Raw genomic sequence first — 24,523 nt, forward strand, 5'->3', positions numbered from 1 at the left:
TTATTGCCCATTGCGCAACTGGGGCACCCAGCCTGTCCTCCTGTAAACATTACAGCAAAAGCCCGAAAGGGTGATGATTATGACAAGGGCAACGCCGCGGGGTGGTCCCTTGTGTGACCCAATGGATTTGCGCCGTTTTTACCTGAGGTTCCTTGCTGTCACCACATCCCACTGACATCGGCTCGTGAAAGAGCTTGGCCACGGTTCAACGACTGGGATCGTTGATTATGTCTGTGGCTGTAGTGACGGCTGCCACGCTGCTCAAGTGAAAAGAGAACCAGAGAGAGGGAGAGAGAGAAAGAGAAATCCCAGAAGGTGCAAGTTAGTTCACCTTGCAGTACGTGACCGTACCGGAATGGGCCCCCGGGGGGGTGTGTGGTGGTATGTGCGAGTGTATATAGTATACCGATATGAAGATGGTGCTGCAGGTGGTGCGGCATGATTGGGATTCCGTTTGGTGCATTATGGAAGGGCTTTGGAAGGATTTTTGAGGGTAACGCACCGTTCCGTTCCGTTCCGCTCCGTTCCGTGTCCCGTCTGGCGAGAACGAAAACGGTTGCCTCTTGTTGGTTTGGCTTTTCGGCTTATCCAACATGGTGGAAAACGGAGGTAGGTGTGGGAAGTGGAACGGAACCACACAGGAGGAAGACCCTCATCGCGTTCAATCGATTTATATCACCACGAACTCTTCTTGAACCTTCTTAAAATTACTCATTCTCAAACTCAAATTGACAGCCTTCCGAACCGTCACTTAAAAGTGGTAAAGTGTCAAAAAATGGCATTGCTGATGGTTGGCGACCAAGCAGGCGATGCGCTTGACCTAAATTTAAATTCCGCTCACTATTCCGTGCAAGCAGTTGCCATCCACTGTCGAACTTTTCGCTAAATGAAGAACCTCCGGGGAATCGATTGAACGAACGGGGTAGGGGATGGGTTGCATGCATGGAGTATGAAGGAGGGACATTACCACGGGATGCTCTATACGGGTTTGTTGGAATAGCTAACTAAGGAAGGAGTCTTCTAATCGAGGAAATCGCATGTTATATGGAGATAGTTTTAAAGGGGACGTCTGCGTTTAGTACTCAATCGATTTTTAGATGACATTTGTGGGAAAGCTACGATGAGGGATCGCGGATCTAGCGCAAACTGTACAGCGAACACGAACGTGGTTTCGTGGTGGTATGAGAATGATGGTTCCGGTATTTTTTGGGCCAAGCCAAGTCTACAAACCGAACTGCTTCCATACTGTTGCGACTTACGAATATGATTTTTCCACAAAATATTTACACTACTTAGAGCCAAAACAAATCGAACTACCATAACGATGGCCGGTCGGTCGGTCCAATTGCTTTGCTATTTTTTGTTTGTTAAAAAACAAAATGTGAATGAGAAACTAATCGGGCTGTACTGTAACTAATGTACATCGAGGGAGCAGATCTTCCTGGTGGAAGATCCTCTTCTTGATCTGTTATTGTCTGTAGCAAAAAAAAATAACAAAACTCAAAACAAACTGCGACGAAGGTGTGTCGGTAGCATTTCTTTAAAAAAAAAACTGTAAAAATAAGGGCAATCCTCAGCAAAGATAGGAAACAAAACGGTCCAAAAACCAAGATGACGCTCAAACAACGAACCAAAGACCGAACCGGCGCGTATGCAAGTACATGTTACGTTATCGAGAAGCTACCAAAAAAGCTACCAGAGCACAGAGCAGCGAACGAATGAGCGAACGAACGAACGAACGGACGATGGCACGCCTAGCGGAATGGAACAAGAATGGCAAAACATTTACTAGAACGAAATGGTTAACAAACACAGTGTCACACTAGCTTTGTACAGTAGGCCGGCCTCTTGGTCCGGATCGTATGCTGCTTATTGTTAAAGCTTAGTCGTCCGTTTTTAAATTGGTAAAGAAGAGGTTTATCATCATTCTCATAGCAAAAACAGCGGGGAAAGCCGTAGCGACGCGATCAATCAGCAGCAGAAGGAACAGCAGTGGGAGAAAGTAGCAGCAATTAGCAACGCTTTCAATGCGTTGCATTCCACGCGGGCTTCACGCGGGTATATCGACACTGGACTGACTGAATTTCGATTGAGTTTATGTTTACGCTATGCGACGATGCATCGTTTTTTTTGTTTTTGGTTGACTTTTTTGAAGCTTTTAAAATGTTTCGTTGACACAAAGATTCAGGAGTCTCGTTTAAATCGGGATCGTGCTCTCCAATTTAAGGGATTTCATTAAGAGTTTCATTAAGCGTTTCGTTATGCGTTAGCGGCTGCACGTTGCATTTTGATAGCAGCAAGAGCAACAGCAGCAGCTGAGGTGTGTTTGAGGTTTTAAGAAGATTGATTAACATTAGGGAGGAAACGGAAACGAGGGTCCACTTTTGGAGGCAAAACGACAGAAGGGAAAGGGGGGAAAAATGAAAACCGAAGACGGACGGGGCTGGGTTACGTGCGACCCACGCGTACTGAGTGGTTTTTTTTTTCGTTTGGAGATGGTGGATTTGGACATTGGTTTGAAGAGCGACAGTGAGAGAGATAGAGAGTGAGAGAAAAAGAGAGATAAAGATAAAAAGAGAAAGAGAGAGAGAGAAACAGAGCGGAAACGAAAGGGATTTGGTGGCTAGGGAGGTGGGGAACATACCTCGAAGTGGCCCCAGCCATCGGCGTTCATCTTTGCAGCCTCTACGCTACCTTTCGCCCCCATCTTCTAGCCCTGCTTCCACCTCTTCGGCTGCCCGCCCTCTAGCCCTGTTCGTCTGCTTCCCTGACTGCCTGCCTGACCGCCTGACTGGCTGCCCTTCGGTCTGCCTGTCTGTTGTGTTGTGTGCCGTGCCGCCGTGAGCGACGTATGCTGCCTGTAATGCTTGCTTCCCTATGCTTCTAAGCACGAAGCTCTTGCTTTATGCTCACGCAAACACACGCTCGCACACGTACACGATTCACACAAATTCACACACGTCACGCGCTTCTTGATTCACTTGTATTTGGGGTTTTTTCCGCCTTTTTGTGGACCCACTACTCTTCGTTCCTCGGTCGTTGCTGTCTTTTTCTTCCGTGGCTTTCTACGCAAAATTACTACTCCCCCTTTGGGGCGGGGTGGGTGATGTGTAGAAAATGGGGGTGAGGGTGGGAGTTGCGTTTAATTTTCTTTCTAAGAACTGCACTACTTCGTTCCGTAACGGCTCGTGTTACTCTGGGTTATGTATTTGTATCTTGCGTGAGTCGTCGTTGCTGCGGCTGCGGAAGAAAGATTAACACAATTTGACAATCATACACCCGCACTCATACTCGATCGTTTCGATCTACTCTGGTTCTTCATAGATGATCGTCCTCCTTCCAACCTTCGCACCCGGTGTGCGTGGTTTTTTTTTTGCACTTCCTTCCTCAACCACCATGCTCTCACTCTTGATCACGGCTCCAAGTTCTCACTCTTTCTCGCTTTCGAACTGTCCCTCGGACAATACTCCAGAAACACGACACAGAATCGCAGATTTTTCCCAGAGGCCCGTGCCCGGAGTGAAGCTGAGGTCCAATCCAACCTTCTTAGCATCCAAGTCAGCCATACAGCGGCCATGGGCCATTGGTTTCTTGAGCTGGAGTTGTGGAACGGTGTGCACAAGTGGCCAATTCCCACCCAACGGCACGGCAGGCATCAGCGGCCTACATCCCAGTAGCAACATCCAACTACCGACAGTTCTCTCTTGAGGAAGTGTCAATGGCTGTTTTTTGGGGGGGGGGGGGGGTGATTTTTTGCTTTCCACAAAAACGGAGATCCAACGCTCACATCACAGGACATTAGGTTCTCATTCAATCTTAAAATTCCGACCACAAACCGAAAACCTTTCACACACTACTATACACACGAGCACACGTACAGAAGCACACATACACACTGTCGCTGTCTCGGTCGCAAATCGATCGATGAGCGTGAGAAGTCGCCATTCATGCACCTGCTCACTAGGGCGCACCAGCACCAGCATCTCACGCGCGAGCGCACACACTCCCTCGCACGCACGCACGCACGCACGCTCCCTCAAACACACACATATACACAGGCAGGCACGCACGCACGCAATTGCGCTTACGATCCATCAACCCCTCCCCCCCCCCCCCCCCCCCCCCCGTATCGTCACCGTCGCAACCATCCGTCGTCGTCGTCGTGTTTTGGGATCCCCGAGATGCTCGCGGCCCCATTTCGAACGGCAACCAGCAGCACCAGCAGCAACAGCAAAATGGACGTTTTTCTGTCGGTAAATCGATTTTCGCTCAACCGGAATGTCACTCTGCTTCTGCACACTGCCAGCTATGGTTACTGTGATTGGTGACGAACGGGGGGCAGCGATGTTCCTCGGAAACGTTCAACTTTCATTGATTGTCGGATAGGGATGCTGGGGATGCCCCTTCGATTTTTTCCGCGATCTAGAATTTCTCCGGTTGCTTTGGTTTCACGGCATTTTCACAGGTTCTTCAACAACCAAGAACGAAGAGCAAAGCTACGGCTAGTGGGTCTTGCTCGGGGAATGGTGGGGACAGACAGACGGTGGTGCCTCGCGTAACCTAATTTCCTGTTCCGAAAAAAAAAACCAACGCCACCACCAACGGGACACACGACGTTACACATCACATCACGCACGCAAAAGCCACGCTGCAGTATCGTAGCAGGCCACGGATGGGTTTTCACCGTGACGTTTCCAAACCCTGGCCAACCGTGGCTTCCAGGGGTGCAGGTCAGTCTTTTGATTCACCGTTTTTTCACCTTTTTTAGAAAACGGGAACGAACCCAACCAACCGACTTGTCACACACTATCCGAACAGCGTGCTCGCACGGCCGATGCTGCTGGCACTGCTGCTACACGTCATACATTCTGGGAGCGAAACCGTTTCCCCACCAGCACCATCAGCAGCAGCAGGAGCAGGATGTGAGTTGGCTGAGGATGCTCCCATTTTCCAGCTCATCTCACGTAAAGGCGTGTGGTTGTGTGTTTTCGGTGTGTGGGTCTCAGTGTATGTAAAAGGAGTGGCAGGGCAAGAGAAGTCATGCGAGGTGGGGCCTCTCTTTTATATTTAATCTTTCATCTCACTCTGTTGCGTGTAAGTGGCGCTCGTTGGGTGGATTGCGATTACTATCCTTTCGCGGATGCTGCGACCGCACGCACACATATAAACCCCTAGTAGCAACCGAGCTGTATGGGTTTGAAACGTGAGAAAATATGTTTCTCATCGCTCGAAGCATCGAACGAACTCACTGGGGATGAGAAATGCACCCTGAAATGAGGGTGAGATGAGCGTGTCCTGCCGAGAGCAGTGACCGCGTTCGCATCAGCGTAGCAAAGATATCCCTCTCCCTCCCTAGGCTAGTGGACAGATTATTCTGTCAAAAGTCACGCACACAGACTCCAGCACCTTCAACACACACTACACTCGTCTGTCAGACCCGTGCACGCACGCACACAACCACATTTACAGTCCTAGGCTCGCGACTGCTGGCCTACTAACCGTTGTCGGGCGATGCTGTTGGTGAGATGCTGCTGATGGAGACGCCTCCGTGAGATGAGAGAATGTTCGAGGAACGAAAAGAACACGAAACGTGTGTGCACAGTATGTGTGCGGTTGCGTGTGGTCGTGGATTGTGCGTACCACCGATTGTGCTCCGCTCGCTTGCGAAGGCGAAGAGTAGCCTGATCACTCGGTAAGGATTTCCCTCAGCACCGTCGCTCGATCTCTCTTGCTGCTCTCGCGCACTCTCTCGTTACACGATTTGCTTTGGTCTCTTTGGCCGTTCGTTGGATGCTCTGATACACTGGCAGCGGCCACGGCCACGGTTTGCTACAGTGGCGGCTGCAGTAGTATAGTGCAGTAAACAAAAAATTCATTCACGAAACTCCCTCACGGTGACATGATAGTCGACGTGGTGGTGGATGATGAGTTTCGATAGAGTCCTGGGCCCCGTTTGCCGCTCCCCTTCTCCTCCTACCGGTCCTTTCTTCAATGTAATTTCTGGAATCGTCGTAGGAAAATCGCGAATTCGAGATGCACTGCTCGGGAAGATGCTGCTGCTGCTGCAGGTGCTGATGACGGTGGTTCGGTTCGGGTTAAATGAGATTTTCATTCAATTAGAAGGCACTATACAGACGACAAAGGAAGGTCCTACGACGATGCTGATATTAGTTTTCGAGGGCCTATACGCCTCTTCATGTTACGCTCTTGTACGCCAACGATTTGCTAGCTCATCAGCATCATGAGTTCAAGTGTTATCGTGCTGCACAAAGTGCTGCATTAATCACATCAGCACCTCCAAGCTCACGCTCTACTCTATTTACACCCCTCTACCCTCACTACCTCGCTAGCGTTGGAACTAGAATCGACGAAAACGACTCTAGGACTCTAGGACCGTCGATGGAGGATGAACTGTTGTTCTGATTTCTGCGATCAACTTCATCATCGCAAAGGATGGTAATTGATATTGTGTGCAACTTTGTGTTTCTTGTTTTTATCGATTCTCGGAGCACTTCTTGCTGACACCAGCAGCAGACGGTAGGCGATCATAACGCCCGGCCCGGTTGCTGTGAACAACTTTAATTTAATTAGCCCACAGCCGATCCATCTGAACTTGGCGGATAACGCAATCAACTCGTCGGTTCGTCGAGTATTGTTTGGTGCTCGGAATGATTGGGCTTAGGACTGTGGTTGACGTGCAGTCGGCAACGGCTTACTGCCAAGCCCATTGTTTACCGGCAAACCGTCGTCTTTTGTGGCTGTGGAGCATAAACTTGATTTATGCCGCTCGTTAACTTTGTTGCCTACCATTTTTGTTTTTGTTTTTTTGCGCCTGTGCCACTAGCTGGCTCTTGAGGCGAAACCTGGAGGTGCTAATAATGTGAAGCATATTATGTCTCTTAGTACAGCCCATGTGTCTAAATACGAGTCGTGAATGGAGATACAAGATGTAATGCCAAAGGAAGCATCTTCTCACTGCGTATTTATGGCATCAGACCGAGACCGCTTATGTTTGAAAACGAATTCGACCTCAACGGATTCATCTCATTCGTTCTAGTATTCATTAGGCATTTTGATGAAATTTGCCAAACTTTAAGTTAATCCAAAGCACGATTTTGCATCCTCCTCCAGAAGCCAAAGAATCCTGGGAATGTTTGGTCGGAGTAACTATCAAGCCCGGGAAGCTTCTGAGTCGTACCCTCCGGACCCGCTGTTTACGACCTTCGTGTCCGAGCTTTATGAGGTTAGTTCTAACGATCCGGCGGCTCGATAAACCATGCATGAGTTGCTCCACTCAGCATTACACTTCGTGGACCCAAACACACATGGTCGCAGAACTTTGATGGAAATCCCTTGAATCAATGTTCGAAAGTAATAAGCTGACACCTCAGAGAGTCCTTTTACACGCTGAAATTGGCCCGCTAGCCTGCTGGAATGGCCGATGAATAATGTAGATCAACCCCGACTCAATATCGGCGCGCTGCATTCGAGGCGGCACGTTGCAACCGACGTTTGATAACCGTCTTTGTATGTAGATGGAGGACAAGCTACGTTGGTTTTGTCAAAATCAAACCCGCTCTCTCACTCTTAACGATACCATAACACTCTATCTACGTTTGTACAATAAGTGTTTAATCATTTACACAAGCATTCCGGCTAAGATACACGATAACACGCACACACGAAGTAAGGCATGATGAGATGTGGGATGAGAAGTGATTAGTAGCTCGAGACAGTGTGTTGTGGCGATTACGGTTATTTACACGCCCATCTTCAGATACAATCGAAGAGAAGTTATCACTTCATTCAGTTGCCTGCAAATCACTCAATTATGATACGTAACATTGATGAACAACAAATTGATGGCAATGCAATACCCCTTAACCCCGTGACTACAGTGTTATGCTATGGCTGCCGATGAATGCAGACCGGACTGATCACACTCGAGTGGCGAAGTGGCCGAGAGCAAAGAGTGAGAACGAGCGTGTGGGAGTGAGTGATCGAGTGAAGGATTGCGATGTGAAACGATGAATGTAGTGTACGAGAGCACACAAAACGAAAGACCAGATACACAACAAAATCATTCTAACAGTAATGAAGCGAATGTAAATTTCAGGTCCTCGGAGCTATCCTCACTTCAAAACGCACAAACACGGCACACGGCACACTGAAGAAGCGTTCTTGGTTGATTCTGGTGATCCGGTGTATCACTATGGCCGTTGAGCAAGCGATATAGGAGCTCTCACCTGCCTCAAGGACTTGCTAGCACCAGTGTGCACTAGTTTCTACACGATTGTCACGGATTGTCCGGTTAACGTGATCACGCGGTGCGCAGAAACGCACGATTTCACGACCGACGACTTGTTCACTTCAATGTGTAACTAGATGAAGCGTCGAATAGTAAAAGTCTGGCTTGTTGTGTTGGTTTTATGTACGAGCTAAAACTTTAAATCAAAACAAAATACATCTTGAGCCACACATTCACAGCGTTGATGGTAATGATGGATGATGTTGATGATCGTTGTTCGTTTTTTTTTTTTTGATGATGAGAATGGTTGGGCGCGATCGAGCGCAATGGAGTAGACAGGTGATACATACAGAGACACACAAACGCGCACATGAAGAGAAGTAGAGAGAGAGAAAGAGAAAGAAAGAAAGAGATGTATATATTTATAGATAAACGCAACACACAGACCGAGCAGCGTAATACAGCCATTGAATTCAGTAATATAACCAAGCGGCAGTAGTAGTAGTAGTAGTAGTAGAAGTAGCGAAAAAGAAAAGAGAGAAAAAAGAAAAGGAAAACAAATTTGAATTAGGTAGAAATATTTGATAGCAATTTTGCTCGAGAGCTAAATTATGGAGCGAAAAATAAACCAACAAATAACCAAACCACAAAGCAACGATCGAAAATGCACAGCTCGCGAGCACAACGACCTCGTCGACGAGCGATCTATTATGCACTTTCGATCGTGCGTTACCACGTAAGCCAATGCGCTGAAAAGGCCAATTAGAGAGCGAACACGCTTCTTAACGCTTATCAGGAACAAACAAACTAACAATTGATCGCAACGCTTGCAACGCAACAAACATCAAATTCGTAATATAGATAGATCGCGAAAATTCGTTAACGGAAACGCGGGTAACGGAAGAACACCACACTGGCAAATACGAGCAGTCGGTGGTCAACTGGTGGCTAAATAAAACTGGTTCGATTAGCAACACAACTTGATGCGGAAGATCGACGCGGCTTCAACTTACGGGTTCAAGGTGTATGCAGGAGTTGAACAGAAGGGAGCATGACGATCTATTACTGCAACAGCATTTCATGAATTGGCGGGTATTGCTGCAAAAAAAGGAGATTTAAAAGGAGAGCTATTTATTGATTGGTAGAAAGAAGCAGAGGGAAAGAGCGAGTGATATTAATTGTTTATGTGTAGAATGGACTTGCTATTTTTTTTGTGATTTTATCCAGAAATACTACTGAAATAATGCTAAAGTCCAAATCAGGGGTCTCAAATTTGTGTTAGGCCATTTCACTACTTAATTTGGACACACAGAGAAGTAAAGACAGTTCCAATACTGGTCGCAGCGCCGGGAAAACGGAATGGTGTAGCTCCGTTGCCGAAATCCGATGATGGAGGCGCCAGGTACCCGGTAAAATTTAATTGGGGTTTTTAATGGAAATTTAAAAAGCTGTTATAAGGGATCTCAAACTCCATTACGTGGTGAATGTTGAAATGTTGGAAAAATGTTTTTTCCTTCATTTTTTAAATTGGAAATGCCAAAGTCTTGCCATAGAACAAGATTCGTCTTAGGCAAAAGGCTTTTCAAATAGCCCAAACAGCATTACACCACAAGGAAACACGATTTTGGAAGCAAAATCAAAATCACGTAATCCAATTGAAGCAAGACGCTGGAAGGACGCACCCTAACTAGCACCGGGACGAGGTAATCACACCAAATCTCATTAGAAGTACGGTAACGGCCAGTATTTCATCTCCCATCTGGTCAGGCATGGGCCGGAGTGAATGAGTTTGTAACTGGACGGCTGTACGATCGAGCCACCAAGCCTCACCGGGCCCCAGCAGCATTGAGTGTATGCCAAATTCTTGCCTCTCCCTTGCCCTGGATCTGTTCCTGCGTACGTGGCACCATTCTATGGCATACGGACTGTTTGTAAAGCCCCTGGCCCGAAACGGAACCGGAACGCAGCTTGCACATTTGAATGCGATTACTCTAACGAGCTACAGGACGGAGCTTATGGATTGCATTCAGGGCAGGCAGGTAGTGAAAGGACTCGTGATTTTCGGTGCACGGTGGCAGCAGCGAATCCTCAAATCCACTTCACTATTTACGAGGCACCGAAGCAAGAGGATCTTGCATCTTGCGCTTAATGGCCTAGGCCGACGACTCGCTGACTGGCTGGCTGGCTGGCTAGCTCGTTGACTGACTGCTGTCCACATCCACTTTTCACGTCCTCGACGTCCTCGACCCACATTCGGTAGCGCCGGCAGCGGAGCACCGGAATTGGCGAGAACGGTGAGATCGTTTTCCTTCGTTCCTTGTGACCGACCTTGGGCCCACAAAATGGCTGCTGATGCTACACATGCTGCCGGCCTTCGACACCCGTAAGAGGCTCTCTTAGTTAACTGAGAGACGGACACGGAATGTCATCGCTCTATGAGCGGTGGCACAGAAACGTAGCATAAGTGAAGAAGGGTTGCTTGGTGCATCGCCATTGCTTCGAAGAATAGGAACAAAAAGGGCCCATGGTGCTCGACATGGTACCAGACCCTCGCTAGCCCTCGGTTCCATTAGGCTCTTGAGTCGATAGACTCTTGCCTGAATTCCACATACCCACCCGGCAGCGTCTTCATTGCTGTCTTTCGTCAAAGTTGCCATCCGTTGCTTCCTGTTTTCATTTTCCTCACCATTTTACCCACACCGAAAGGTGTGCCAGAATGGTTATTGTGTATGCCTGTCAGCGACATCCACCTTGGTCACGCTAGCTAGCGCACCCACAGGGAAGGAGAGCAGCTCGAAAATCGAGCGGAACGATGTCACCCCGCTGTTCGTGGAAGACATTTTGGGATCAAGCGTAGTGAGTAAAAGGGCGTTGGAACTGGATGTCTCCCTGTCTCCATGCCACAAGGACACGAGCATGAAGGTGGATCGGTGGCCCGGTTGGCAAATTGGTTCAACTTTTCATCCCGCTGGAACAGCGCGAACGGTGCCGGTAAATGAACGTCAGGCACATTTCCGGTTCATGGCAAATACACTGTCGGTCGGTCAGTCAGTCAAGTGGGGCAAATTGACCCTTCTTGCAAACACACCGTCGCTGCTGCTGCTTGTTGTACTCCCCATGCCATCCCAGCTGGCCGGGAATGCCCGGGGGGAGTTCATATATTGAGTTGGCGAACAACTTTCGAACCGTCAGGAGCAGGAGCTCAGGCGGAGGAAACACTGCCCTACAACTGGTGACGGGGAGCGGCTGCGGCAACGTGTGACAGCGATGGTGAATGATTAATTAATAGCCAGCTAGCCAGCTAGCAGGCTGGCTAGCTAAGCGTACCGTCGGGTGGAGCCCGATGAAGTCGACGCGTCGGTGTCGATTGGTTTGCATGCATCAAAACGTCCGGCCACACCCTTTAGCTTCAGTCTGGTTGCTGGACTACTTCACCGCGCGTAGGATTAACGCATGTGTGTTCGGTGTAGTGACGTTTGCTTAATCAATTAACGATCAACATGTGATCAAAAGGGCTGCTTAAAGGGCTGGGCATTGATATGATTACATTGTCGAGAGCAGCGTAGAGTACGCACGAGAGTGGTTGATATTTGGAACTTCAATGCCGGCCCTATTGCCTGTACTCAGCAAATGATTGTTTCCTTTTTTAAATGATTTTGCATTTTAATCTAATTTATAACATGGAAATCGTATATTTTTTTGAAGAAGGTATCATCTAACAACATGATAAAATGTCATCGTAGTAAACGTGGATCGTCAATCAAGTGCAGTTTTGTTGTTGATTGAAGGAATCCAATTGAAGATGGTAGTAAAGCCTATTTTCAGTATTAAATGTGTTGCAACCTATTGTCCCAGACTTCTATTTTCTATACATTCCGTTAATTATGATGTTTTATCGTTCTGCATAATGCTTACAGAGGTAATTCTATAGCAGGAAAATTATTTAGCCGAGCTCATGAATCATTGTAAATACCAGTTCAATTGAAGACTGAACTAGAAGCAAAACATTGATCATTTAGAGCATCGAAGTAATCGTTGAGTTGTTTTTTTATGCATCAAAATCACTTCCTCATCAACCATAACAATAGGCGAACGTCTTTACAGTTCTGGATGATCAATCTTCACGATGGAACTGACGATTCCTGATCAAACCGGCAAAGTAAAGGAACATTTTCAGGGAGTAGTTTCGACATTCTTGAAGGGAATAGGAACTACCTTTAGAAAGACAGAGGCCAAAGTGGCCCAGAATAATGGTCGAAAGAGGTTCGAGTGACTTCAATTCGATCTGGTAACGATACAATTACTCAGCCACTCCACTCCGTCATCTACCAAAAACCATCCCGGTGATCTTCGTTTCCGAAACCGAAACAGACGAAAACCTTCTGCTCCCCTCCTCTCCACGACTCCTGTCTCCCCAAACAACAACAAACGGGGAACGCGGACGTGCACGGATGGCGTAAATGGACCGACCGGGAATGTATCGTTATCCTATCCGACTAATCGCTGTGCATTATCGTTATCACTGCTACCGCTGCCCGCTCGTAACTTTCAGTGTAAATCCATGACAACACCCCCCGGGGGTCATTTGCTCATTCTCTCGTTCTCGCTCTCTCTCTCTCTCTCTCTCTCTCTCTCTCTCTCTCTCTCTCTCTCTCTCTCTCTCTCTCTCTCTCTCTCTCTCTGTCTCCCATTCCATTCCACCCGCGGATTGATTCCGAACGCACCATTAGGAGACACTCAGCGGGCACGCCAGGCGACCGATACTCACCGTAACTGTTACTGCCCCAGTTACCGAATTGGAATGCAAAAGCAGGAATCAAGCACCGGTACCACCGGCAGACGAAGGGATAGGCTGGTAGCGGAAACAGACACTGGCTGATGTTACCGTACGGCGTGCAATTCGATGCTATCTTATTGGATTATCGACTCTGTGTGCGGGGCGTTGGATTTGGATTTGGCACTAACCGTACGAGACGGAGCAGAAGAAGCGGCAAGCAACCTTCCCAGGACTGCCCGGACTATCCTTCCTTGTCTCCCTTCCTTCTTCTACTATGTCTTCGCCTGGGGTGTGGTTCGAATTTGATTTCCGTTCCGTTCCGTTCCGTTTTTTTGCTTCTCTCTTTGCTTCTTTTTGCTGTTGTATTAACACTTAATCTCACTCACCTCTTCACACACTTTTGCTACTCTAATTTCTTTAAAAGTTTACACGAACACATACACTCAAACATACATGCAGCACACGTACAGACATGCACACATACACACGGTTGTATGCTGCAGGCTGCTGCACTAGGCTGAAGTAGCTGCGATGAAGAGAGAAGCGCAGATAGTAGAAGTTTGAAACAGAATCACCTTTAAACAGGGCGGAACACACTCTCCTTTCTGGGTGGAAAATGTGGAACCAGGCCCACGAAACACACTGCCATCCCTTTTCGCTGCTTGTTTTCGGTCAGAACATTGGACGCACCTATCGCAATTATCTTCCCTGTTGCCCCACCTGTTTGCTACCATAAACACACGTTCCGTTGCGTTCCGTTGCGTTCCGTTGCGTTTGGTCACTCGCCCTCGCCACCAGAACCATGACAGGGTCCACTATTACTACTCCCAACACACTACACTTCCACCCACCACCACCACTTACTGACCACGGGAGCACGCGTGTAATTTATTACAATTGTCACAATTAAGGACGAAAATATTATGTAATTTTCGCATTCGCTCCTCCCCGAAAAACCGGACCCAGGCGCAGCTTCCTTCCTTCCTTGCCTTCCTTGCCTTCGTTGCTTCCTTCACCTCAACGACGACGACGACGACGACGACGACGTCACGCTGCGCCCATACTGCGCCCCTTTCCTTTTATGCCTCAATAGACCTCCCCCCGGTACAGCATCAGCATCCACGCGAAACACTTCCTTCCCTTCGAATATGAAGAGAAGCTCTAATGGGGGGGAGCTTTCGATCGCTCTCGTGCTCTTCTCGATCTCATTCTCTCCCTCTTTCTGTATTTCCTCCCTGTTATCACTCGACAAAGGTTGTCCTTTTTGGACGAGGATGGTGGATGCTGCTCTCGGAAGGACTCGCATTACCGCTCTCTCTCTCTTCGCGCAGTTCGTGCTCTCTCTCTTTTGCTCTCTTTCGACGGCAAAAGTATTCCATTTCACTCTGACACAACGCAAACGCCCCATGACGCCCATCCTGAGATCGTTTACAGCATCATCATCATCCTCATCATCATCATCATCAGCAGCAGCAGCAGCAACTCACACGACGGTTCATTGCTGCTTCCGGTGGGGCAGCCCATGCACTCGAAGCTTGGACCGGATCCAGTGGATTTTTCTCCGCATCCTGCATACATCGCCCAAAAAAACATGATATACTAGAGGTGGGAGGAGGTGGCCTCCCCAAAAAATGGAACGGAAATAAGAAAGCGAGAGAGAGAGAGAGAGAGAGTGGAAAGAGTGAGAAAAACAAATAAAGAGAGCAAAGCGGGAGCAACCGAACTGGAAAAGGATTTGCGGTGGCCACCGCCCCAACCCGCAGTGTCGCAACAGCTGGGATCAAGGCGCACTCGATCGTCCTGACGGGCACCTGACGCACTGGCGGAACCGGAAGCTCGCCCATGGCTTGCTGGATGTCGTTCTGTGTGTTCGTTACATGATTTTCACCGGGGGCGGGCGATGGCTACTACGCTAACCGTCAACCTGGTCCTGGAGTGCTTGGATGCTCGATTCGACAGCTAATGCCAACAAAATCCTCGGAGTGTTCCCCCGGACCCGGACCCGGACACGCGTGCGTAGACACACAGCACCACGCACCACACCCGTTTGCGTTGGCGGAAGACCACGGCGCTGCCTGGCACGTATAAAACCGCGGCCACTAAACAACGTCAACCACGACGACCCTCCGATGTGTCACGTCACGCACTGTCTCTAGCACCATCATCTCTGCCCAGCACCCAGTTCCTCCTCGATTTCTCGTGCACAAACCAATCGCAGATCACAGTCACAGATCGAACTACCGCGGTCACGGGTGGTGGTGGTGGAAAAAAGCGGAACACACAGGACCGTACCCCGGATTCGATAGAGAGACGTCCGTCCACGGCGAGAGTATAAATAGTTTTATTTATTTAGTTTGGCAGCCGCCAGCAGCCAGCAGCAGCAGCAGCAGCGCAGTGGTCGTGCCGAGCCGAGCGGAGCGCTGATTTGGTCTCTTGTGTTGTAGCTCTGGCGTAATCGTCTTCGTTGCCACCGTCATCATCCTCGGAATCGTCATCAAAGTCGTCGTCGTTGGAGTCGGTGGGAACGAATCGGGTTGTTTCTCGCATAGGGATTCACTTCGCGCGCGCTCTCTCTCCCGCTCTCTCTACTCTCAGCTCGCAGCTGTATACTATCGGAACGCGATCCGTGGACCTCGTATCAGTCAGCCAGCTCCTTTATCAACTCGCTGTTCGTCCTTTTGTGAGGAGAGAGAGAGAGAGACTCTCGCTCTTTCCTCGCAGCTGAGAGATAACGCATGTGCGCGTCTTCCACAACCGGATGCACTCTTGGTTGTTTCACGAGATTCACGACGCCCTTCGCACGCTAGCTAGCTAGCTAGTGATTCCTGACCCCGCTTTAACCAAGTAAACCACCTCTCTCTCTCTCTCTTTCTCTCTGTCGCTCACTCTCTTTCTCACACCGTCTCGAAGGAGATGTAACGGAACACTTGCGGACTTGCGTGCGTATATGTAGGTTATCCGACGGGTGCGGCCGGAAAATTCGGTTCCGTGCGATTCTTCTTCGGCTTCCGGTTGTCAACCGGTTGGTTGGCCGGTCGGTCGGTTGGACGAGGGACCACTCTATATAGTGCCATTGAAATGGCCTTCAGCGGAACACACAGAGCGGGTTAACAGCGACGGATTTCGATTGTCGTGGATTGCGCGATGGTTTGACATGCTTGCTTTGATTCAAGCGTTGTGAGGTCAAAGCACATGATTTGGCAAGCGCATTGTCGTTTGTCAAACTAATTAAAAGGATAAACAATTGATTAGCCAATTGCTACGCTTCCGTCTCGTTACACCTTCGTTAAAGGTGAAACGAATTGCATGCCGGATGTAGGATGTAATGGTAGCGGGCAGTAGCATAGTTGCATAACATCACGCAGCTGTGGAAAACCGGGATTTACAGTAGTACAACCGGCACCCCGTGCGCTATCTACCACGCCTCTAGTGCTTGGGCCGAGTGCAGCCCAAGAATCAGCGTAGGTAAAAGGTGAAAGATGAATCCCACGGCCAGGACGCACGACGATGACGATGAGAAGGACGCCGTGCCTGCGTGCGGCGAGCCAGGAATAGTAGACATTTTTGAAGAATTAAAAACACTCCAACGAACGCATTCCATCGTTCGCACCCGCCTGGCCAACGCCCCTGGTGGCGAGAAAGGGGGCGTCGGCGACGTGAAACAGGTAGTTGCGCCAGTAGTAGTAGCGGCCTTTGATCCTGGAATCGCTCGGCCAGGGATGAGGCTCGTCCGTTGCGGCGATGACGATGACGATGGTTGGTGACGGTACCACGGAGTGCCCAGCGGCTTGACATTCTTGTGCGACATGCGGAGGGGTCGGTCGGGAGTGGGTTATGCTGTGCTACGGAATGCGCTTTCCGTTACCCACAAGCGCACACACTCGCGGTACCAGTCGGTAGCAGCAGTACCAGCATCAGTAGATTGAGTTCTTTTCTGGCTAGTGGCGGTAGCAACGGCTTTACTGCGTATCCATTCAGGTACACATAATCAGCGGCAGAGAACGAGAGTGCAGAGAAGAGGAGAGAAGGGGTTTTACTTCGTTTCATTATGAGCTCTGTTACTTAACAGTCAACTGTAGAAGGTCATTAGTTTAATTAGTTAAGTAAATTAACTAAGTCTTAACTAACTGTTATCCAAATTCGCTTATTATTCATTTAGGCGGCAAGTTTCATTTATTTTAATTCAATTTGAGTTGCCTTTGCAATAATACGGAACCATCAAAGAATGCGCTGAATTGTCGCTGGTTGTCCGGTTGAGTTATGCTGGTTCAAAAGATGTTTCTCAAATCAATATTTTTATTTTTCTTTTATTCATTCTTTGCTAAAGTTCGTAAAATTCATTACTTGTTAAAAAGTGTCTGCCAAAAACGCATCACATCTTAATCATGATGTAATATTCTCAGCATATTTGTATGAGAACATTTATGGATATTTTTTTCTCTCCTTAAGAATGAGAATCTCCTTAAGATCACTTTTCACCATCTTTATGATACTTTTCCTTCATCTCTGGTCACATCTGTAGACCTTTTTTGCGTATTTTTATAATTTCGTTTTCTCTTTTATAACCATTCCAAGATCACTTCCTGTTTTTGTAGCGAATTTCTCCTCCATTCTAACGCTCACCACTACGTCACATCACTCTATTAGTGTTTCAATTGTGTAGCTGCAAAATGCTGATTGAATGAATGCTAGTAATAAGCCACCGGGCGAGCGAGCAAGCGAGGTGAACAATGAAACGATCCGCGAAGGAGCATATTTCATTTTTCTGGATTCGCGCCTTCACGACAAGAAGCCTCGCTTCGCCGTCCTTGTTCGTTCGTTCCCAGTGAAGTGGCTGCCTTTTGAAGGAAAGTAACTTGCCCATCGCATGACAGTACGCGACCTGAACCATTACAGCGTGTTATAGGTATAGAAGGTACGTGTCCATTATGTTCTCGCTGGTCGCGCGCGCTCCCATTCATCAATATCCCCCTTGGATCATTCCGTTCCCCCCCCCCCCCCCCCCCCCCCCGTTCGCCGGTATCTTGTTCCCCACAACCAAGAGATTAAGGTACTTCAACGGTGGCACCACAAATCAGTAGCAGGATAAAGAGAGAGCTACAGAGCGAGCAAGCGAGCGAGCGAGCGCACCGAGAGGAAAGTGGTATGCAAAGGCCCTGTGCTCGATGGTCCGTGTAGAGCATCGCGTCGTTGTCAACGTCGTACCGTGCTCGAGTGCACCCCGGTCCTCAACGTCCCAAGGGGTGGAGAGCAAAGAAAGGGGGAAGAGGAGCAGAAGAAGAAAAGCAAACGACAAACGACCCATCGACGGAAGGATAATGATAAGGATGGTGAAGGATCGAAAAAGCACAACACAATGGCGATGGATGGGGCCTGCCATGGTGGGTGGTTGCTGGGGTGGAGTGGGGGGTGATCACACGCAACCGCAAGCTAAGCGGAATGGAAGAATATAATAAGCAAAGCGGAACTTATCCACCTTCCAAGGGGCCTTTACACATGCACTTGGGAGCCTTGCGGGAACTCTCGAACCAAGGTTAAGGTTGGGATTGGGGTGGTGGGGGATTGAGTGGATTCTGCCGGAAGTCAGGGTGCGCCCGGTTGGTTTTCTTTTCTTTTTTGCGCTACTTTTTTCGCCACTTTTTTGCCCCATAGATTTATGTGTCGCGAGGATAATAAATTTTTGCGGCGGGTCGGAGGGAAGGCAAGTGGGAGCTGCTCCATGAGTCGACATCACGATATGGTTTTTATGTTTCAAATTTTCCAAATTTCACTCACACCCCTTTACTGTGGTCAATTGCTTTGCCCGGCTTTGCGTTGTAAGGATGTATGTTCTATGCTCTGTCGATATCTTGTGGCACTTTCGCGAGCACCGAAGCCAACATATCTCGGTATCTCGGGGTGGCTTCTTTTGACAAAACACACCGACTCACGAGAACCGTTTCTCGATCGATCTATCGACGCACGATGAGAGCAGCATGATGATGTCCTCCGTTCCCGTCTTTCCGGGGGTCCATTTTTCGCATTCACGTCCGTGCTTCAGCGTACCGTTCCGTGGCGCAACCACAGCTAGCGAGAGGGAGGCCCCCGAGTACCCGCGATAAGAGTCCTTAAGGCGTTCCGGGTACTTAAATATATCGCTCTTCAGCGTCGCTTCCGCGTGTTGTGCGCGGCCTTATGCTGCTCTATGCTGCTGCTGCTGCTGCATCATCAGGATGATTGGAAAGTGTGTGAGGTGCTGGGTTCCATCGCATTACCGTAATGAAAAACCATTGACCATTGAGCCAGGAGGCACGCTCGCAAACGAACCAACACACGTGTGAATGGTTGGGAAATTTGCGCCAATGTGGCAGAAACGCTGGCAGTGCGATGCACTTCCGAGGGGAGAGGTCGGGCCCGGGGGCCTATCAATTGATAATAATCGATGAAATGGAGCAATCGCGATGCACGAAAAAGGTGTGGCAAATCATTGGATGCACAATTAGGTACGCTCTTAGCCTATGATAGGCTTACATTTTATTTCTTACAAAGGTAGGTTGCTGCGGTCCATTGTGGCTCATTGCGAGGTAGAAGAGCCACCGCATGGAGCGTGATGGTGGCTTCTAGATTAGCCTGCCTGCCTGATGATTCGTTGTTCGTTGTTGAAACACTGCTGCGCATTCGCTTTGCTGCTAGTGAAATTGTTGAAAGAAACCCCCAATCGCCTCTACCTGGCTCACCATTGCACCTATACTATGTACAGTTGGTTATCTTAAAGTACTCTGACGACTATTTGGTCCAGGACTAAGGACTAAACGATACTTGTTCGCTCTTAAAACTAGGCTCGATGTGGAACGAGGACAACTTGCGCGCGCTACGTGAAGGTATTGATTTGTGGTGCTCGTTACTTGCCGGAGCACAGAGTGTTTGAGCTGCTGGTTAAGGAATGGACAGGTACTGCTTTGTCCAAAAAGAAAAAAATGCCTGTACAAATAAGGTTAGCATCCGAAACCCTAAGCTCATTGGGGCTCCTCTTTTCTACCTCAATAATGGCGAAACCATTCTAAGGGACTATCTTAGGGAAGTTGAAGAGCAGGCAAGCCATCCCATCCCCCTGACGCAGTCCCTTGGTGGTAGCATCACCAGCTCGGCCTCTATTCCGTAACGTTCCGTTCAAATCGGCGGAGTAGCCCGACAAAACTGCTCGACAATTTCGAGCAGTGGAAGCAGCGAACCTGGCTCACTAAACAGAAGCTGCTCGACTTTTTGAAATTGGTTTAAATGATAACGGATAACGGCGCATAACGGCTCCGTGTTTCGAAATTCCGCATCGGCGAGGGTAACAACGCGGTGTTTGCGACTACGACTAAGTATCCGGTTCCCTCATCATCATGTATGGATTGCGACAAAATCAGATCAGCTCAGAAGTTGGCACGGCGATCGATTCGCCTCACATGGCCGATGGCCTCCCAAAATTCGACTTGGTGGAATCTTCTGTGGCAGGCCAAGACCGCTAAGTGAGTTAATAAGAAATGTAACATTCGTACAAAACCGCCCTCAATTGGATTCCGGCGGTGGCGGTGGCGGTTTCGTCGGACAGTCCGCTATCAGATGGTCCTGGCTTTTGCAGTTATGGCACCGCTTCGGTAGTGGACCGAGGGCGCACTTGGATGCGATGTGATTCGCAAACTCTCCACAGTTGTAGCACCTGGAGGAGGAAACGTGGCACAATTAGGACACTGGATGCGAAACTCGATGACTCCACTCACTTACCGCACTTTACGGAACCTCCGTTTCTTGCTGTACGGCCGGAAGTCACTGCCTTTACACTCGGCATTCGATGGCCCGTAAACTCTGGTCGCCTCGTACCCCTTGCCCGTCAGCTTCGACTCGAACTCGACCTCTTCGTTCTCGCCCAACGATCGGAAGCCTCCCATCTGGATGACACTCTATAAGCGGAGAGAATAATGAATATGAGAATATGGTCCAGATATTCAATCGACAGCGCACGACGTGTACCTGATGGACAAACACCTCCTGACCGCCATCGTCCGGTGTGATGAAGCCCCAGCCCTTCACGACGTTAAACCATTTGCAGCGTCCTCTCCGTGGTCCAACGTGCTGTGCTGTTGTTGGAGAAGCCAGATCCAAGCCAGGGGGTTAGTATATGCTAATCAGCCGTCAGCGTTTGCCACGAAAACGGATTGTTACGATAAGAATCTTTCAAAATGTCCAGCGTACCGCGCACCGGGAGAGGTCACAAAATCGCGGCTTAATGTCTCAGTCACATCAGAAAGCGGTCCCTCGTCCCTTTGTTCTCACTTATCCCCTTGGGGACCGAAGGATTCCTGAGCAAAAGGTTCGGTGAAAGGCAGGTAAAACGAGTTCTGAAATGGATCCTTTCGTTCGCGATCCTTCTACACACAGAACGATACCTAACGGTACTTCCGTGGCCCACGGAACTCGTCATTTCTGACAGCCTTCCATCGCCCTGCCGTCAGTTCGTCATACAATTCCCGTTTACCGCGCGGCTCGCACTCGCATCTATTGCCGTCCAGCAGTTCATATTTCCGATGTGTGCTTGAGGAGATTCTTCGCGTCGTCGTCGTCGTTGTCGTCGTCGTAACTAACACAAACCAAGGACTTGGCGGGACGCACTTGCCTTTCGCCGTACCTCTCGTTCCTCTTACAAGCAGTCCTCGATGCCGGCGAGGAACCGGGGACCGGAAACCTGTTCTGCACGGCACAGCGACCGGGACGACCTTATTAGCCCAAGGAATGCCCTCCGGGCCCTTCGTTTACAAGGATGTGAATAAATTATGATTAGAAACACATTAGTGCTTGGCATGTGCGCGCGCGCGCACATCCTTCCTCGATTCTTTGCCATCTTGTCCTCATCGTCCGCTTGCTTGCTTCCCTCCGATTTCCCGGAGTTGCTTCAAATTGAAAAGCGTGTAACAAGCCCACCGGTACGGTGAGATTTAATGGGGTTCCGGGGTGTGTACAGCAAGGAGATGCGGATACGAAAATGCGCCAAGACAAACTTACGGACCCCGCGCGGCCCAGCACAAAGGGTGGTTCGCTGTGCGTCCAGCGAACAGCGAACAGGATTTGCGCCTCATCACCTTCTACCCTGCCAGAGAGACCCAGGACGACGCCGAAGACGATGCGGAGGAAAACAGGTTCTAATTTTCCTAATAAAGGATTATGCAAATTTCGGGAAGCTTCCCCCGAGGAAGGGGGGGGGGGGGACCACAGATCGCTACAGTTGCAGGTCGTCGTCGTCCCTGGCGTGGCCTTTCCCCTCAGGTGCGGCCCGTGTTTTGCAACGTGGTTTCCAATTATGAATCCTCGGTCCTGGTCCATTGTTCGACGGTTGTTTATGTTTCGTAAGATATACGCGCACAGGCAAGAGGGAACCGGCTGGATGCTGGCTGTGGCCATTCGTGGCGAAGGTAATGGCAGAGGCGTACCCAACGATCCATTTGCAGCTTCATTTGAGACAACCGAATTGATGGATGGGCACTTTATGGTGATCAGAGTAGGTCGCTAATGATGCTTGGCTACTGCCTTGTGTTCGAGGCCTACTAATTGGAATCCAAAAGGGGAAAGCTACTCTCGGTTTGACAGTTTACGCTCTCTGCAGATCACTTCCGGAAATCCGGAGGAGCAAAAATAAAACGGAACTGACGTACCAGAACAGCAAACGATTCACGATACGATTAGACCTCTAGAACGCACTGCAGTTGACCTGCAGTTTCACTTTAGGTTTTCACTTTCTTGCTTCTTCCTCTTCTCACTCCTAGTGTTTCAATGACCTTTCCGATCATTGTCACTTCCGGCATCCGGACCCTCACCGACTTCGGAGCCAAAAATAGAGACTAAACGATCGACCAACGTATGTGTTTCTGTGTCATCTGTGTCTGTGCACCGTCAAAGGCAGTCACCGTGGCAGTCCCTCGAGCAAGAAGAACCCAGAAGCGCCGTGGAAGATTGATCTTTTGTTCCGCGTGAATGGTCAAAGGGGCCGAGGGTTTCCAGACCTTCTTGATGCTTCGTGTCCGGATGATGACCTCCGAACTCCGGCGCCTCACCTTCTAGATCCTGCTCCGATTCTTCGTGTACCGTCGTCGTTGTCGTTGTCGTTGCCGTTGTATCCTTCGCCATTGTCAAGCACATTAACGCGTTAGCACTTGGTTGCTGCAACACCGTTCAACACCGTTCTACTGCTCTTCCTCCTTCTCCTCCTCCTCCTCCTCCTCCTCCTCCTCCTCCTCCTCCTGGAGAGGAATCCAAGGAATGCAGAGATTGTAAACAAACCACCCAAACCTCTGAGGCAACAACACTACCACCGTTGGGCACCGTAACGTAACGGAGGTTCCATTCAACTTTGGCTCTGCCAGCGCGTCTCCACAAACGTTGCTCTCCACATTTTGGAAACGATTTTGTTTTTCTTTTTGGGGGGGCCAACACCATTCACTCCTTCACTATCTCTCTCTTTCTCTGTCTCTATCTCTTTCACTCGAGGCAAAGAAAAGCGTCTCCAAAAACGCGATATAGATGCGTAAGGCACACGATGCGTGTTGTCACGAGGCCGCGTGAAAAGTGAACACGCGGTTCGGTTGAATCCAAGGCCCTAGCCCCCTAGTTTTTTTTCGGCAAGTTTGTGTGTTCGTGGCTGTGAGTATGCGTGAGAGAAAGAGAGAGACGGGGAGAGGGGACACCAATTTGAGGCCAAGCGAGAGGGTCGCCCATCTCCGGTGCGGTGCGTAGCCCTTAGCACGTGGCTTGGTGCGGTGCGTACGCCACGCAGCAAGCGCGCCCGTTCGCGCTTCACCATCGCACCAAGGGCCCCTTGGGCCATGGAGACGACGAGAGAAGTGGTGAACGAAAGACCGAACCAACGAACCAACGAACGAACCGTTATCTCGGACCTGCGCCTTTCGGTTCTGTACGCCATCGCCATGGTGAAGAATATGTTGCAATGCTCTAGCAGCACGCATTCCAGGCCTCCGGAGTACTGGGGGACCAATGAATGAATGGGGCACGTTCTTGATGGAGACTAACACGCGTGCGTGTTTGTCTGCTACTGCGGGAAGCAAACGTTCTCACTGTGTCCAAGACTGCTGTTTGAGATACAAAAAATGGGTTTCGCGGTTTGTTTGCAAGCTTAGTTGAAGCTGCTAATCAGTTAGATCGTCTACAATCCCTTTCTGTGAGTCCATAAACATTTTCCTGATAGTGATCATTTCGTTTACCGCAGAATACTCTAAATAATGTATGCTACGATGCGTGGACTTTGGTTTTTAACTCGACCGACCGATGGAATTGCGTCGTCATCGCCAGCAAAAAACACATGCACCGTTCAGGCCACCAATACGCATGGAGAGCCAAGATGGAGATGCTGGTGGTGATGATGTTATGCTACTGGCGACACTGGCTCTACGCGCTTCCACGGTGGCCCCCACCGTAGGTCGTTTCTGTTTTGATCCGGACATTTGTTGTGGATCCGTTGTTTGTTT

General features: G+C 49.3%; 3 protein-coding genes across 6 annotated transcripts in view; all 3 read right to left on the reverse strand.

Moving 5' to 3' along the window:
• LOC126574636 (protein still life, isoform SIF type 1) overlaps positions 1 to 156 on the reverse strand; it is a 66,198-nt gene extending 66,042 nt beyond the window's left edge. For all 3 annotated transcript variants that reach the window (XM_050234945.1, XM_050234944.1, XM_050234943.1), the window contains exons 1-2: positions 143 to 156; positions 1 to 40 (exon numbers count right to left, since the gene is read on the reverse strand). The exon at positions 1 to 40 is cut by the window's left edge and continues 96 nt beyond it. In XM_050234945.1, the coding sequence (XP_050090902.1) occupies positions 1 to 11 (11 nt within the window). In that variant the 5' untranslated portion in view covers positions 12 to 40; positions 143 to 156. The remainder of the gene's footprint in view (positions 41 to 142) is intronic.
• Positions 157 to 158: 2 nt separating this feature from the next.
• LOC126574660 (uncharacterized) lies at positions 159 to 13,543 on the reverse strand. Of its 2 annotated transcripts, none has more exons than XM_050234986.1 (3): positions 13,412 to 13,543; positions 2,645 to 3,240; positions 159 to 257 (listed from the first exon to the last, which is right to left on the reverse strand). In XM_050234986.1, exons 2-3 carry the CDS (start codon positions 2,705 to 2,707, stop codon positions 159 to 161), a joined length of 162 nt encoding a protein of 53 aa, XP_050090943.1. In that variant the 5' UTR covers positions 2,708 to 3,240; positions 13,412 to 13,543. The 2 variants fall into 2 exon arrangements, with proteins under 2 accessions (XP_050090943.1, XP_050090942.1); XM_050234985.1 differs by lacking the exon at positions 13,412 to 13,543 and adding an exon at positions 8,247 to 8,341.
• Positions 13,544 to 20,558: 7,015 nt separating this feature from the next.
• Positions 20,559 to 23,168, reverse strand: LOC126574657 (protein lin-28 homolog). Its single transcript, XM_050234980.1, is given in 4 exon segments — positions 20,559 to 20,709; positions 20,775 to 20,950; positions 20,952 to 21,124; positions 23,054 to 23,168. Coding segments are annotated over 4 exon segments (615 nt in total).
• Positions 23,169 to 24,523: the final 1,355 nt, after the last annotated feature.

Source organism: Anopheles aquasalis, chromosome 3, assembly GCF_943734665.1.
Source record: "Anopheles aquasalis chromosome 3, idAnoAquaMG_Q_19, whole genome shotgun sequence".
NCBI lineage: Eukaryota > Metazoa > Arthropoda > Insecta > Diptera > Culicidae > Anopheles > Anopheles aquasalis.